At 36.4% G+C, this 11,925-nt stretch overlaps 1 protein-coding gene across 2 annotated transcripts in view; it reads left to right on the forward strand.

The window, feature by feature from the left end:
• The window catches only part of Kif20b (kinesin family member 20B), a 54,090-nt gene that overhangs the window by 22,255 nt on the left and 19,910 nt on the right, over nucleotides 1-11,925 (forward strand). The window contains exons 14-22 of one of the 2 annotated variants that reach the window (XM_005352169.3): nucleotides 816-955; nucleotides 1,303-1,441; nucleotides 2,559-2,787; nucleotides 3,833-3,873; nucleotides 4,812-4,953; nucleotides 7,463-8,699; nucleotides 9,222-9,360; nucleotides 10,583-10,702; nucleotides 11,462-11,522. In XM_005352169.3, the coding sequence (XP_005352226.1) occupies nucleotides 816-955; nucleotides 1,303-1,441; nucleotides 2,559-2,787; nucleotides 3,833-3,873; nucleotides 4,812-4,953; nucleotides 7,463-8,699; nucleotides 9,222-9,360; nucleotides 10,583-10,702; nucleotides 11,462-11,522 (2,248 nt within the window). The remainder of the gene's footprint in view (nucleotides 1-815; nucleotides 956-1,302; nucleotides 1,442-2,558; nucleotides 2,788-3,832; nucleotides 3,874-4,811; nucleotides 4,954-7,462; nucleotides 8,700-9,221; nucleotides 9,361-10,582; nucleotides 10,703-11,461; nucleotides 11,523-11,925) is intronic. The other variant, XM_013348109.2, reaches the window with a different exon arrangement.

Genomic DNA, 11,925 nt, shown 5'->3' on the forward strand with positions numbered 1-11,925 from the left:
AAAAAAAAAAAAAATCAAGACATTATTTGATGTTAAAAACAGTAAGAATAAGTTATTGGGATAGTAAGGAGAGAGTTTATTTGATAAGTACTTGCTACCTGAGCATGAGTAACTGAGTTATCTTCAGAATCAGTTAAAAAAAAAAAAAAAGCCTAGCATGGTGGTACATCTTGTAATCCCAGTTCCGGGGAGGAGAAGACAAGTGGATCTTTGTGTTTTGTTGGGTAGCCAGTTTAGCCTAATAGGTGAATCCCACGTGAATGGAAACAGAGTGGATAGCATTTTAGGATAAATGTTACCCGTGTGAGTATATGTCTACATATATATACACACACATATATGTATAGTAAAAAGCCTAAGACAACAAAATTATCTGTTTCTTAGGTATTTTGGAAGGTCGACATTTGTAGCAGTTTCTATGCTCTGTACCATATGAGGGGTTCAGATTTTGATAGAATACTGTGTAGAGTTTGTGTCATTATGAGTGTGTGTGTATGTGTGTGTGTGTGTGCGCGCGCATGTACACATGATTGTAATATGTGTGAGTCTGAGCTTGTGCTACAGTGAATCATATATCCCTTTCTCTAACAGAATACTTTTTCTATTTTTATGTACAGTCTCACTCTGTCTGGCCTGGATTTTGCAGAAGATCCACCTGCCCTTTCCTTCTGAGTTGTGCTGTTAAAATCTTGGAGTATTCACTGGGCAGTGAATAGTACACGATTATAATAGACTAAACTTTAAAGCTATCTTTGAACAGTCTATATTTCTCTTGGAACTTACCCTTTTCTGTAAAATATATGTTCTTATTTTAGAAACTGTTGGATTTAATAGAAGACTTGAAAAAAAGACTAATACATGAAAAAAAGGAAAAGTTAACATTGGAACTTAAAATTCGAGAAGAAGTTACACAGGAGTTCACTCAGTATTTGACTCAACGGGAAGCAGATTTTAAGTAAGTTATTTCTTCATGAGCTAGTAAGAATTGAGATTTATTCATTTGTTTATTTTATAGCCATTTCTTAATTTATATTAGGTGACTTTTGAATGTGATGGCTTCTTTATACAGACAGTTGTTACATTTTAGCATTTAAATTGCTTTTTTTTTTTTTTTTTTGACTTTTGGAGACAGGGTTTCTCCTTAGCTTTTGGTTCCTGTCCTGGAACTAGCTCTTGTAGACCAGGCTGGCCTCGAACTCACAGAAATCTGCCTGCCTCTGCCTCCCGAGTGCTGAGATTAAAGGCGTGCGCCACCACCACCCAGCTTTAAATTGCTTTCTTAATAGAATTTATGTTTTAAAGGGAGACACTTCTTCAGGAACGAGAGACATTAGAAGAAAATGCTGAACGTCGCCTGGCAATCTTCAAAGACCTGGTTGGAAAATGTGACACCCAAGATGAACCAACAAATACAATTTGTGCCATGAAAGTTGGAACTGAAGTATGTTATTGAAAATATTAAGAATCAGTGAAGTTTTGGGTACCAGGATTTAATATCCCACGTCAGTGATGAGAAATGTTAGAAATCATGTTTAAAATTAAAACAGTACTATTTGCCTTTATTGTAATGAAGCATGTATTACTGGAAATATATAGATAAATAGGTGGTGTTTTGGGGTTGTATTTCTGAGACGGGGCCTCACTATATAACCCAAGCTGGTCTGGAACTGCACAGTCTTCTTTCCATGGCTTCCTTAGTACCTTAGTACTGAGATGACAGGTGTGTGTCACCTTGCTAGACACAAATAGTTTAATAAACTTTAATTTTTGGAAAAGCTTTGTGTGTGCGTGTGTGTGTGTGTGGGGGGGTGTGTATGTGTGTGGCGCATTTGTTTCCATTTCTTTTTTTTTTGTCTTGAGTCATTGCTTGTAGGCTGTGACAGTCATTTTTGTTGGATTACAGAATACCCCTTTCAGAAATGTCTTAAAATTTGTGAAGAAAAAGATATAAAGGGTCACTCACTTAATTGTTTTGATCAGAACAGAAACATTTATTTATATATAGAAAGGCTTGCCTTTGTTGGAAAAGTACTATAGGTTGCCTCAAGGAAAGTTGATTAATTTTTGCTGCTCCCACTGAAGCTAAGAGGGATTTTTGGAGGGATTGTTTTGGTTTTCTCTGGGGATACATGCTTTGTTCTTCAGCCACTGGATTCAGTGGTCTGGGACATAGATCTCCAGACTCTCAAGGGTATTCCATCACGTTGTAACGTGTGCTTGGTTTGTGATGTGGTCTTCTGCATGAGAACAGAGACTAATTTCTGGGGTTACTGTAAAATACCATGTAAGAATCAATGTGATTAAAGGTATACTTGAACTAGGTAATCAAAATTGTTCTGTAATAACTTATAGTAAGATTTGTGATATACTCCTGAGGAAATAAACTTCATGTTATATATTTTAGAAAGTGAATACTAAAACACAAATTTTGAGAATTTGGGGGTTTCATGTAACTTAAAGAATTTTAAGTTGTGAGTTTTTGCTGTTTGAAAATTGTCTAAGGTATTACCACATGAATCCACTGTTAATGGTAGATGTGTGGTTTCTGCTATTTTTAGGAAGCTCGTAATTATGTAGGAGTTGAAGATATTATTGATTCTCTTCAAGATGATGTCACTGATATTAAGAAACAGGCTGAACTTGCTCATTTATATATTACATCTCTTGCTGATCCCCAGGAAGCTATTGCTTGTTTGCAGCTAAAATTTAATCAAGTTAAAGAGGAATTATCCCAAACTAAAGAAGAATTAGTTAAAGCCCAGGAAGAGCTAAAAAGTAGAAAGAATGGTAAGTGTATGTGTTTTAGCCTTATTTGCATTTTACAAATACATTAAAAAATGGAGTATAGAGATTTGTGCATTTTTTAAACCTTTGTGACTAGAAAATGTTTTAAGCTATATAAAAATCTTAACATTTTTATCATTTGTATGGTGATTTACTATAAAAAATACATAAATATATATGTGTGTGTGTTTGTTTTGTTTTTGCTTATTGAGACAGGGTTTCTTTGTATAACAGCCCTAGCTGTCCTGAAACTCGCTTTGTAGACCACACTGGCCTCTAACTCACAGAAGTCTGCCTGCCTTTGCCTCCTGCGTTCTGGGATTAAAGGTGTGTGCCACCAGTCCTGGCCTAAAAATAGTTTTTAGGGCTGACAGATAGCTCAGTAATGTTGGTGCCATGTAGAAAGCATAAAGACCCTAGTTTGATACCCAGGCCCTATACAAAACAAGCTTTGTGTGGTGGCATGGGTTTGTAATTCCACTGTTGGGGATGTGGACAGAGACAGGCCCTTGGAACTTGTGAGTAGCCAGCCTAACATAATTGAGGGTATAGAGATTGTCTATAAAAGAACAAGGTGGACAATGCCTAAGGATGTACACTCAAGGCTGATTTCTGCTTTATTCAGGTGTACAGATGTACCTGCCCCATGTGTGTACACAAATAAAAACAACTAAATAAATAGTTTTAAAACATTTATTAGTTTTTATGTCAGTATTTTTAGAGAAAACCTCCCAAAATGAGAGCAAACAAACAGAAAATAAACCCAGAACTAAAGCAAGAATCTTAATTTATAGGAAATCTTAAAGACCAATCGTAAAGGAGTTAAATTTTTTCTTTTTTCTTTATTTTTTTATGGATGCTACTGTGTTTCTACTAAATGGCTTCTGTCCATCAGTTTGTTCAAAAGCATCATTGTCTTTTAATTTAATATTTGCAGTGTCAAATTTCTTTTCCCAAATTTAACATAATTTAGTAGCCTGTGATTCATTCATTGCTTTTTATTTTTAGAGACTTAGAATTTTCTTATTAATGTTCTTTCTCGTCACAGAATCAGACTCTTTAGTTCAAGGGCTCAAGACATCAAGTCAGGTAATGTGAGCTTTACTTTGTCATGGTAAGAATTTAATGGATTAATGAAAGGGTGTAAATCATGGCTCTATGCTTATTTAAAAACGTACTTTAAAAAATCCAGAATAAATGAATGTGTTGCAAAGAATGCAGATGTTGGAATTGGAGACATAGGCCAGTACAGGAGTTCCAGAGGACTCAGCCTTTGGCTTCACGGCACTTGCACTTATTGTATGTGTGCACACACTTGTAACTAAAAATAAATGTTTAAAAGGAAGTCAACAGTCACTTCATCTGTTTACCATTGTTTAATCATTGTAAGTAGAAAGTTTTTTCAAGACTTCTAGATTTATACATATATAGATCTTCCATTCCTTAAAGTGTTAATACAAATGGGATTATGTCTTTTAGTTTTATTGGACAATCTTGGAATTAATTCTGTCACCACATACTAGGTTATTACTAGATTTTAGTAGAATGTGATATTGTTTATCTTAAATTGTCGGGTGTTTTAAAATGTTGAATGTCACCATTCCCTGGATTATCTGAACATGAGGTGTTAGGTTTTTTTAAGGCTGGAACCCTTTTTTTCCAGGCAAAACCATCGTCTGCCATCTACCAATTATCATGCTAGGTTACTGGAAATAGATGAATAAAAGTGTATGTATGTAACTAGTCTTGAACTTGTGTACTGGAACAGTCCTCCCACATTCTCCTAATTAGCTGGCTACAGTTTTTCCCATTGCATCTGAAGCACATGTTTTGAGTGTGATGTTAGTGATACTTATCTAAATCCTCTCTGTTGCCAGAGTCCTCAGTTATTTAGGGTGAAACTTAAGAAGCAACTTACAAAGAGTTTCATCAAATTTGTGAATCAATGGATGAGAGGTAGTGTGAGTAGTTCCCGTGTTTGTTGTAACGTTCTACTTTAGAATCTGATTTTAATTGTTTTGTTTTAGGTTGATACATCTTTAATCATCAGTAAATCAACTTGTAATGAAACAGTTGCAATGCCCAAGGACAGCAGAACACAGACACATCCAGGAAGGAAAAGATTAAATGAAGATGGACTTCAGCAAGGTGAACCACCAGCAAAGAAAGGTAATAGTGATACCTCAGCCTCCTGCAGGGCTGCTTCACAAGCAGGAAATGGCCTGACCAAGAACATACTTTAGGAAAACCTAGATACCATGATCTAATCTATCAGGGAATGTGTGTACATGAAATTGTCTTTCATTTAGTCAATAAGGTTTTAGATACTGAGCTTTTATCATTCTCTGATATTTCATTCTGTGCTGTTAGTAGGTAAAATTCACTTTCAAAACAAGTATGTGTTTTTGTTTAAACCTTTGCTCATTCTTTTCCTGACTTTACATTTTTATTCATTTGGACAAAAAGGGATGTTTGACAGACTTTGAGTCAAATATTACTAACAAAAATTGTACTTGAATTATATTTTAAAATGCTAGAAGAAAGTTTGTTGAAAACAATGTAAATTGATGTTTTTTTTTGAAATACTTAAAAAAGGTCAAATTGGTTTAAAAAAAATGGGGCAGGGGAAGCAAATCCCAAGATCGTAGAGTTGCTAGACTCTTTAGGGTAAACTGGTTCTTTGAGAAATAATTAAGAAAGTATCAGTTGCAATCAATTGCAAACATAGGAAAAATTTTGAAAATAGGTTCAACAATTTTTAAGAAAGTGGGGTTAGCAGCTGGATGTTGAGGTGTGTGCCTGTAATCCTAGACCTAGGAATGCTCAGGCGTAGGTCTGAGTTTGAGCATTTGTTGGGCTACATATCAAGACTGTCAGCAGAACAGCATCAAAAGAGATACAGAGGGACTGTCCAGCAGGCAATACCAAAATTTTACCTCTTTTTTTAAAGTTAGAGAATATACATTATAAATATTTTTATTTTTTTTTTAATGATTTATTTTATTTGTATGGATATTCTTTCTGCACATATGTATGTGCTCCACATGTGTGTTTGGTGCCTTAACTGGTCAGAAGAGGGCGATAGGTCCCTTGAAACTGCAGTTACAGGTAGTCTTAAGCCACCATCTGGATGCTGGGAACTGAACCTGGCTCTCCATGAAGAACCATCTACCCAGCTTTAAAATTATAAACTTAAAATTGTATAACTAATTAAAACTGTATCCCAAGTTAGGCCATGTTAAATGAAGTAGACCTTGGTCTAATGTAATGGAATAAGGTTATATTGACCTATATTAGTTACTGCTGTGACAAAGCAACTTCAGGAAGGAGGGGTTTATTTTGGTTCATTGTTTAAGGGTCTACTTTATCATGGTGAAGAAGGAATGACTGCCAGAGCGTGACTCAGGTGTTCACATTCACCTACAGTTAGCAAGCAGAGATAAATGCTGTTGTTCACAAAGCTTGTTTTGTCCTTATTAAGTCTGGTTAGACTCCTCTGACTCCTCCTTCCTGACACTCTCTCTGCTCCGAAAATCCTGCCTAGCTTTCAGCCAAGTCAACTTTTTATTAATGAGAGTAACACATTTTCACAGTGTACAGAAGGATTAGCATCATTGATGAGGTTAGACTAACTAGTCAGTAAGCCTTCCCAGTGCTGGGATTTTATGTGTGTGCCAAGAAACCCAGCTTTTTTTCTTGGTTGGTCTTGATTACATCGCCAGCACTTGACCAGCTGAGTCTATCATTTAAGCCTGTTAGCACTAGTCTTAGAGTAAGGGCCAGCAGAGTTATCCTTACCCTAGAGATGTAAACATTGCGTCTGCAAACATGCCATGCATTCATGTTTAATTAGTTGAGCTCTGTGTTTTTTTTTTCATATTATGTTAATAGCTGTCTTATCTCTAAAGCATAGCACTTACCTTGATCTTTATATCTATAACTTGGGAGCCATTAGCACTTGTTCCTTTTTCCATCTGAGGAAATACTCAGGATTTAGCAGTTCACTCATGAGTGAAAGGTGAGGCCATATGTCCTAACTTCTGATTTTGAATGACTTCTCAGAGTTTCAATTCTCTCATACTTTGATCTATGAAGAAATTGAATAAGGTACTCAATTTGTAAATCAATTACATAGTAACTGTAATTTGAAACTGTTCTTTTGGATATAGTTGGTTGCTAGAAAGAATGTCACTGAGGCTGGGCAGCGGTGGCACACCCCTTTAATCCCAGCACTTGAGAGGCAGAGGCTGGCGGATCTCTGAATTTGAGGCTAGCCTGGTCTACAAGAGTTAGTTCCAGGACAGTCACTAAACCTATACCAATAAACCTTGTTTGGGTGGGGGGAGGGGGAGGAAGAATGTCACTGAAATTTTCTCTCTTCTGTCCTGACTTGGTGTTTGATAAAGCTCTGTGGAATAAAGTTAGATAATAAATACTAGAAATGATAAGAAAGGGAGTACTCAGAAGTAACAACCATTGTTTTGTTAGACTTCTTTTGTCAACTCAGACCTGGTTTAATATAAGTGGGCTAAGTTGTATATGTTTTCTTTTAAAAGTTCTTTTCAGTTTTTCATTAGAAGTTTGATGTTTCTGGTGTTGCAAATGTTGGTTTATATGCCACTGTTGCTTTGTTATGTTTTGCTAGGTTAATAAAATTGATATCAATGTTCTCTTTAAGGGCTTATCCTTGTTAGTCCACCTGTCACTGAAGACCAAAAGAAAAGTGAAGAAATAGAACAGTCTTTTTCAGAGAGTGGGGTAGGCATTAGAATTTTACAAGAAAAGAACAAAGAGTTAAAAAGACTTTTAATTATTGGTGAGAATGAACTCAAAAGTGAAAAGGTGGAAAAAGCAAAATTAAATGAACAGGTTGTGAGTTTGCAGCAGCAGCTTTGTTTCGCTGAAGAAAAGAACTTGTCTCTGAGGACTGAGGTGGAGCAAATCCAGGCCAGTTATGACAGTACGGTTGCTGAGTTACACACACAGAGAGCTGTGAACCAAGAGCAAGAGGAAAGGATCCTGAAATTGTCACAGAAAATGGAAACTGCTACAAGAAGCATCACAAGCAATGTTTCACAGATACAGCTAATGCAAACAAAAATAGATCAACTACGGTCGCTTGATTCACCTTCTCGTATTTCAAAAATAGATTTACTTTATCTCCAGGATCTGTCAAATGGTCCTGAAGGGGATAATTTGCTGAACACATCACTACATCTTCCAAGTAATGACTTGTCAAGCAAAGGGGTTAAAGACTATCATATTCAGGAGCTCAGTAGGGAAAGTTCCTTCCACTCTAGTATTGAAGCCATCTGGGAAGTATGTAAAGAGATTGTGAAGGCCTCCTCCAAAAAGTCTTACCAGATTCAGGAACTGGAAGAGCAAATTGAAAAGTTACAGGTGGAAGTAAAAGGCTACAGGGATGAGAACAATGAGTTGCAAGCTAAGAAGAGTGAGGATAAGCATAAAGTTCACCAGCTGGAAGAGAAAGAAAGTCTTATACAGCAGCTCAGAGAAGAACTGCAAGAAAAATGTGTTAGTCTTGGTGTTCAAGTACAGCTTGTAGCCGAAAGAGAGCAAACTCTTTCAGAGCTTACCCGGGATGTTGCGTGGTATAAGGCAAAAGTAAAGGAACTTGAAATGATGGTAGAGACCCAGAAAGATGAGTGTAGGCACTTAGCCGAATTAGAGCAAGGCATTTTAGAGAAGGATTCTGCCATCTTAAAGCTAGAAGCAAATCTGAAGGAATTGGAAGCAAATCACCAGGATCACATCAAAAGCACCAAAGATTTAAATGAAAAGGAAATCAAGTTGAAGGAAGAAATCACACAGTTGACAAATAATTTGCATGATATGAAACAGTCACTTCAGTTAAAGGAAGAAGAAAGAGAAACTAGCAGACAAGAAACAGGAAAGTGAGTTGAGTCTTTAACTATCTAAAATATAAAATATTTCACATTCTGTGTGTGTGTCTGTTCGTGTGTTTGTGTGCATGTGCCCGTGTTTGCAGAGGTCAAACAATAGCCTGTGGGAGATAGCCTGTTCCCTGTAGCATGTGGGCCCCAGGAATTGAACTCAGGTCATCAGACTTGGCAGCAAATGCCTCTATTCACTGTCATCTTGCTGGCTCCAAACATTCATTTTTCTCCATAAATTTGAAGAATTAGAGGACATATTAATTGGTAGACTATAGAATAGATGATGAGTGAAGCACTTGAACTTGGTTCACATAAACCTCTAGAAACTAAAGTTGTATGTGAAAATGATACTCCTAAGAGCCCACATGACACCCTCTGAGGCACTCATTGCTAGTTTACACAGTCTACATGTGAAAATACGTAGTTCTGTACCACTTGTTCCCATTTCACACAGGGATCCTAAGCAGCCCATGTTGCCTCACCTTAGACAAGTATTTTGTGATTCTTACTCCCTTTTAGATTGAAAGAGGAGCTTGCTGCAAACCATGTTCTTACTCAGAATCTCCAAGCAGATCTTCAGAGGAAGGAGGAAGATTATGCTGAGCTGAAAGAGAAACTCACTGATGCCAAAAAGCAGATTGAGCAAGTACAGAAGGAGGTAGGTTTTATGAAAAGTCCTTTGGCAATTTAGTGTGGTACAGATTTTCTCCCCTAGGTTTCAAGTTTAGGATTAAACTGAAATCTGTGAACTTAAATTTTTCTAAAAATGATGACTGCCATTAATTTAGAAAATATGCAGCCACCTTAAATAAACTGACGGTTAGCATGATGAAAAAAATATGTGGATATCATGGCTTTGGAAATGGTCCTCGCCAGCTGCAGGTAGTGAACCTTTCCATTTGAAGGTTTGTGCATGCATGTATGTAAAAATATATACTCTTTAGATACAGGACTAGAATCTTTTCCTTAAAAAGTGTAAAATTCATGTTTCTCTAAAAACAGAAAGTAGTTTTATTTCTATTTCATATTTAGGTTATAAAGAGTGACTTAAATTTTCATTATAATTTAATTTAGATGGGAATTGGTACCTTGATTGTGGTATGACTGTAGATGACCATAATTTCAAAATAGAGAATTTAGTTACACAATTCAAATGTGTAACATACAAAGAAGTAGTTAGGAAGGGGAAAAATCCATTCCATTTCTCCTAGTCATTTTCTTTGAAGTTAGTACATGTAACCAGTTACATATTTTTGCTGTCTACTTTCTTTTGCTCTATATTTTTTACCCCCTGTATCTTTCTATGAATTGAGAGACAGAAGCAGGTGAATCTCTGAGTTCAAGGCCAGACTGATTACAGAGTGAGTTCCAGGACAGCCAGGGTTGTTACACAGAGAAATCCTATTTTCGAATCCAAAAGAGCAAGGGAAAAAAAAGAGAGAGAGAGAAAAAAGAAAAGAAAAAAATTGTAAACATCTTAAGAATCTTTCTTTCCTCTCCCCTTCCCTTCTCTCCCACCTCTCTCCTTTACTTAGCAGGCAAGCTGTACATCTTGGCAGCTACCTAAAGAGAAGAGGGGAAAAAGTAATACTGCTTGAGTTAAGAGGGAAATTGTCCATGTGTCACAGGAAGCCACTTGCTGGGGAGAAGAAACTCTGAAGAAAGAGTAAGGAAGAACAAAGTGTTAGGGAAAGCATGCTTAGACCAGAAGTAGAAAAAGTAGCTGAACCTGTGTCACTTCGTAATGTGTTCACCTTTAGCGTTGTCTGTACTTTTCTGTGGGTTTCAAGGGCACTATATCTGAAGATGTGGCCATAAATTTTAAACAACAGCAAAAAGTTTTAAAATGTTCAATTTGCCTTATAAATTTTGCTTTGTAGGTATCTGTAATGCGTGATGAAGAGAAATTATTGAGGATTAAAATTAATGAACTGGAGAAAAAGAAAAACCAGTATTCTCAGGAAATAGAGATGAAACAGCGGACCATCCAGCAGCTCAAGGTAGCAGTTATGTTGTTAATGATGCTTGAGGTCCATTCTCCTGTTAGATTTTATTGACTGAGAATGTGTGTTTTTTATTCATTTATTTACAGTATTAAAATTTGGTCTTGTCTTTTGCATTGTGATAGAGTGTCACTTTGTAGTCTTGATCCTGACCTCGTAGCAAGTCATGTCTTCTCAAGCCACCAGACCTTAGTACCATATGATTGTTTTGTTAAGATCCAGACACTCCAGCCAGATCTGTAATGATCCATTGTAAAATAGACTGTAGAGATTGTGATGAACTGGCGAGGGATTGGAGGGTATAGTTAGAATGGTATTGAACTTGCATGAATGAGGTGGACTGAAGTCTGCATTGGTCATCTTTATTCAGAGCCTCAGACAGTTTATACTCTGAAGGTTAAGAAAGGCCATGAGTAAAGTTCTCAGGGGTTCAAGCTGTGTACAGTCACAAGGAGAAGCCACATGTGGCAAAACCATGTTTTTCCCAGAGGCATAAAGGATAGTTTAAACATTTGATTGACTAACAAAAGAAGACAGTAATCTGAAGTAAACTCACTTGGGAGGTGCACAAAAACAAAAACTTATTCCAAGAACAATTCCGTGCTTTAAAGAAACAGATCTCAAGATTCTTGTCTTGTTTTCTTGGAGTATTTTCAGAAGCACTCAACGTTCCTTGACTGTGTTTCAACACCTACTGTTAACTATTTTTAAGTATTGATTTATATGTGCCTTTAATTGTATTTTTAATTTTTTTAGGAGCAGTTAAATAACCACAAAATGGAAGAAACAGTACAACAGTATGAGAGAGTGTGCAAAGGTTAGAACCGGGTTCCTCCTTTTAGAATTAAAATGACTTCTAAATAGTTGCAATAATTTTTTCTTTAAAAATGTTGAAATGATGGCAGCCAAAGGTATGTTTTTAAAGATGAAAAGCATTATTTCTGCCGGTTAAATTTTAAACTTAAACTTGATTATTAAAAAAGCAGTAAGTAATATTCATTCAGTGCAACACTGATTTCTTGGTAATGGCCAATGCGTCTTAAAAATACTTTTATTAGCTCTTTGAGAATTTCATACCATATGTTTTGATCATCTTCACGCTTCTCCTAATTGTCAGATCCACCCTACCTTTCTTTTTATGTCCCTCTTAACTCTGTGTGTGTTTCTGTCTCCCTCTCTCCCTCTCTCCCTCTCTCCCTCTCTCCCTCTCTCCCTCCCTC

The sequence above is a fragment of the Microtus ochrogaster genome, chromosome 8 (assembly GCF_000317375.1).
Source record: "Microtus ochrogaster isolate Prairie Vole_2 chromosome 8, MicOch1.0, whole genome shotgun sequence".
In the NCBI taxonomy this organism is placed as follows: Eukaryota; Metazoa; Chordata; class Mammalia; order Rodentia; family Cricetidae; genus Microtus; species Microtus ochrogaster.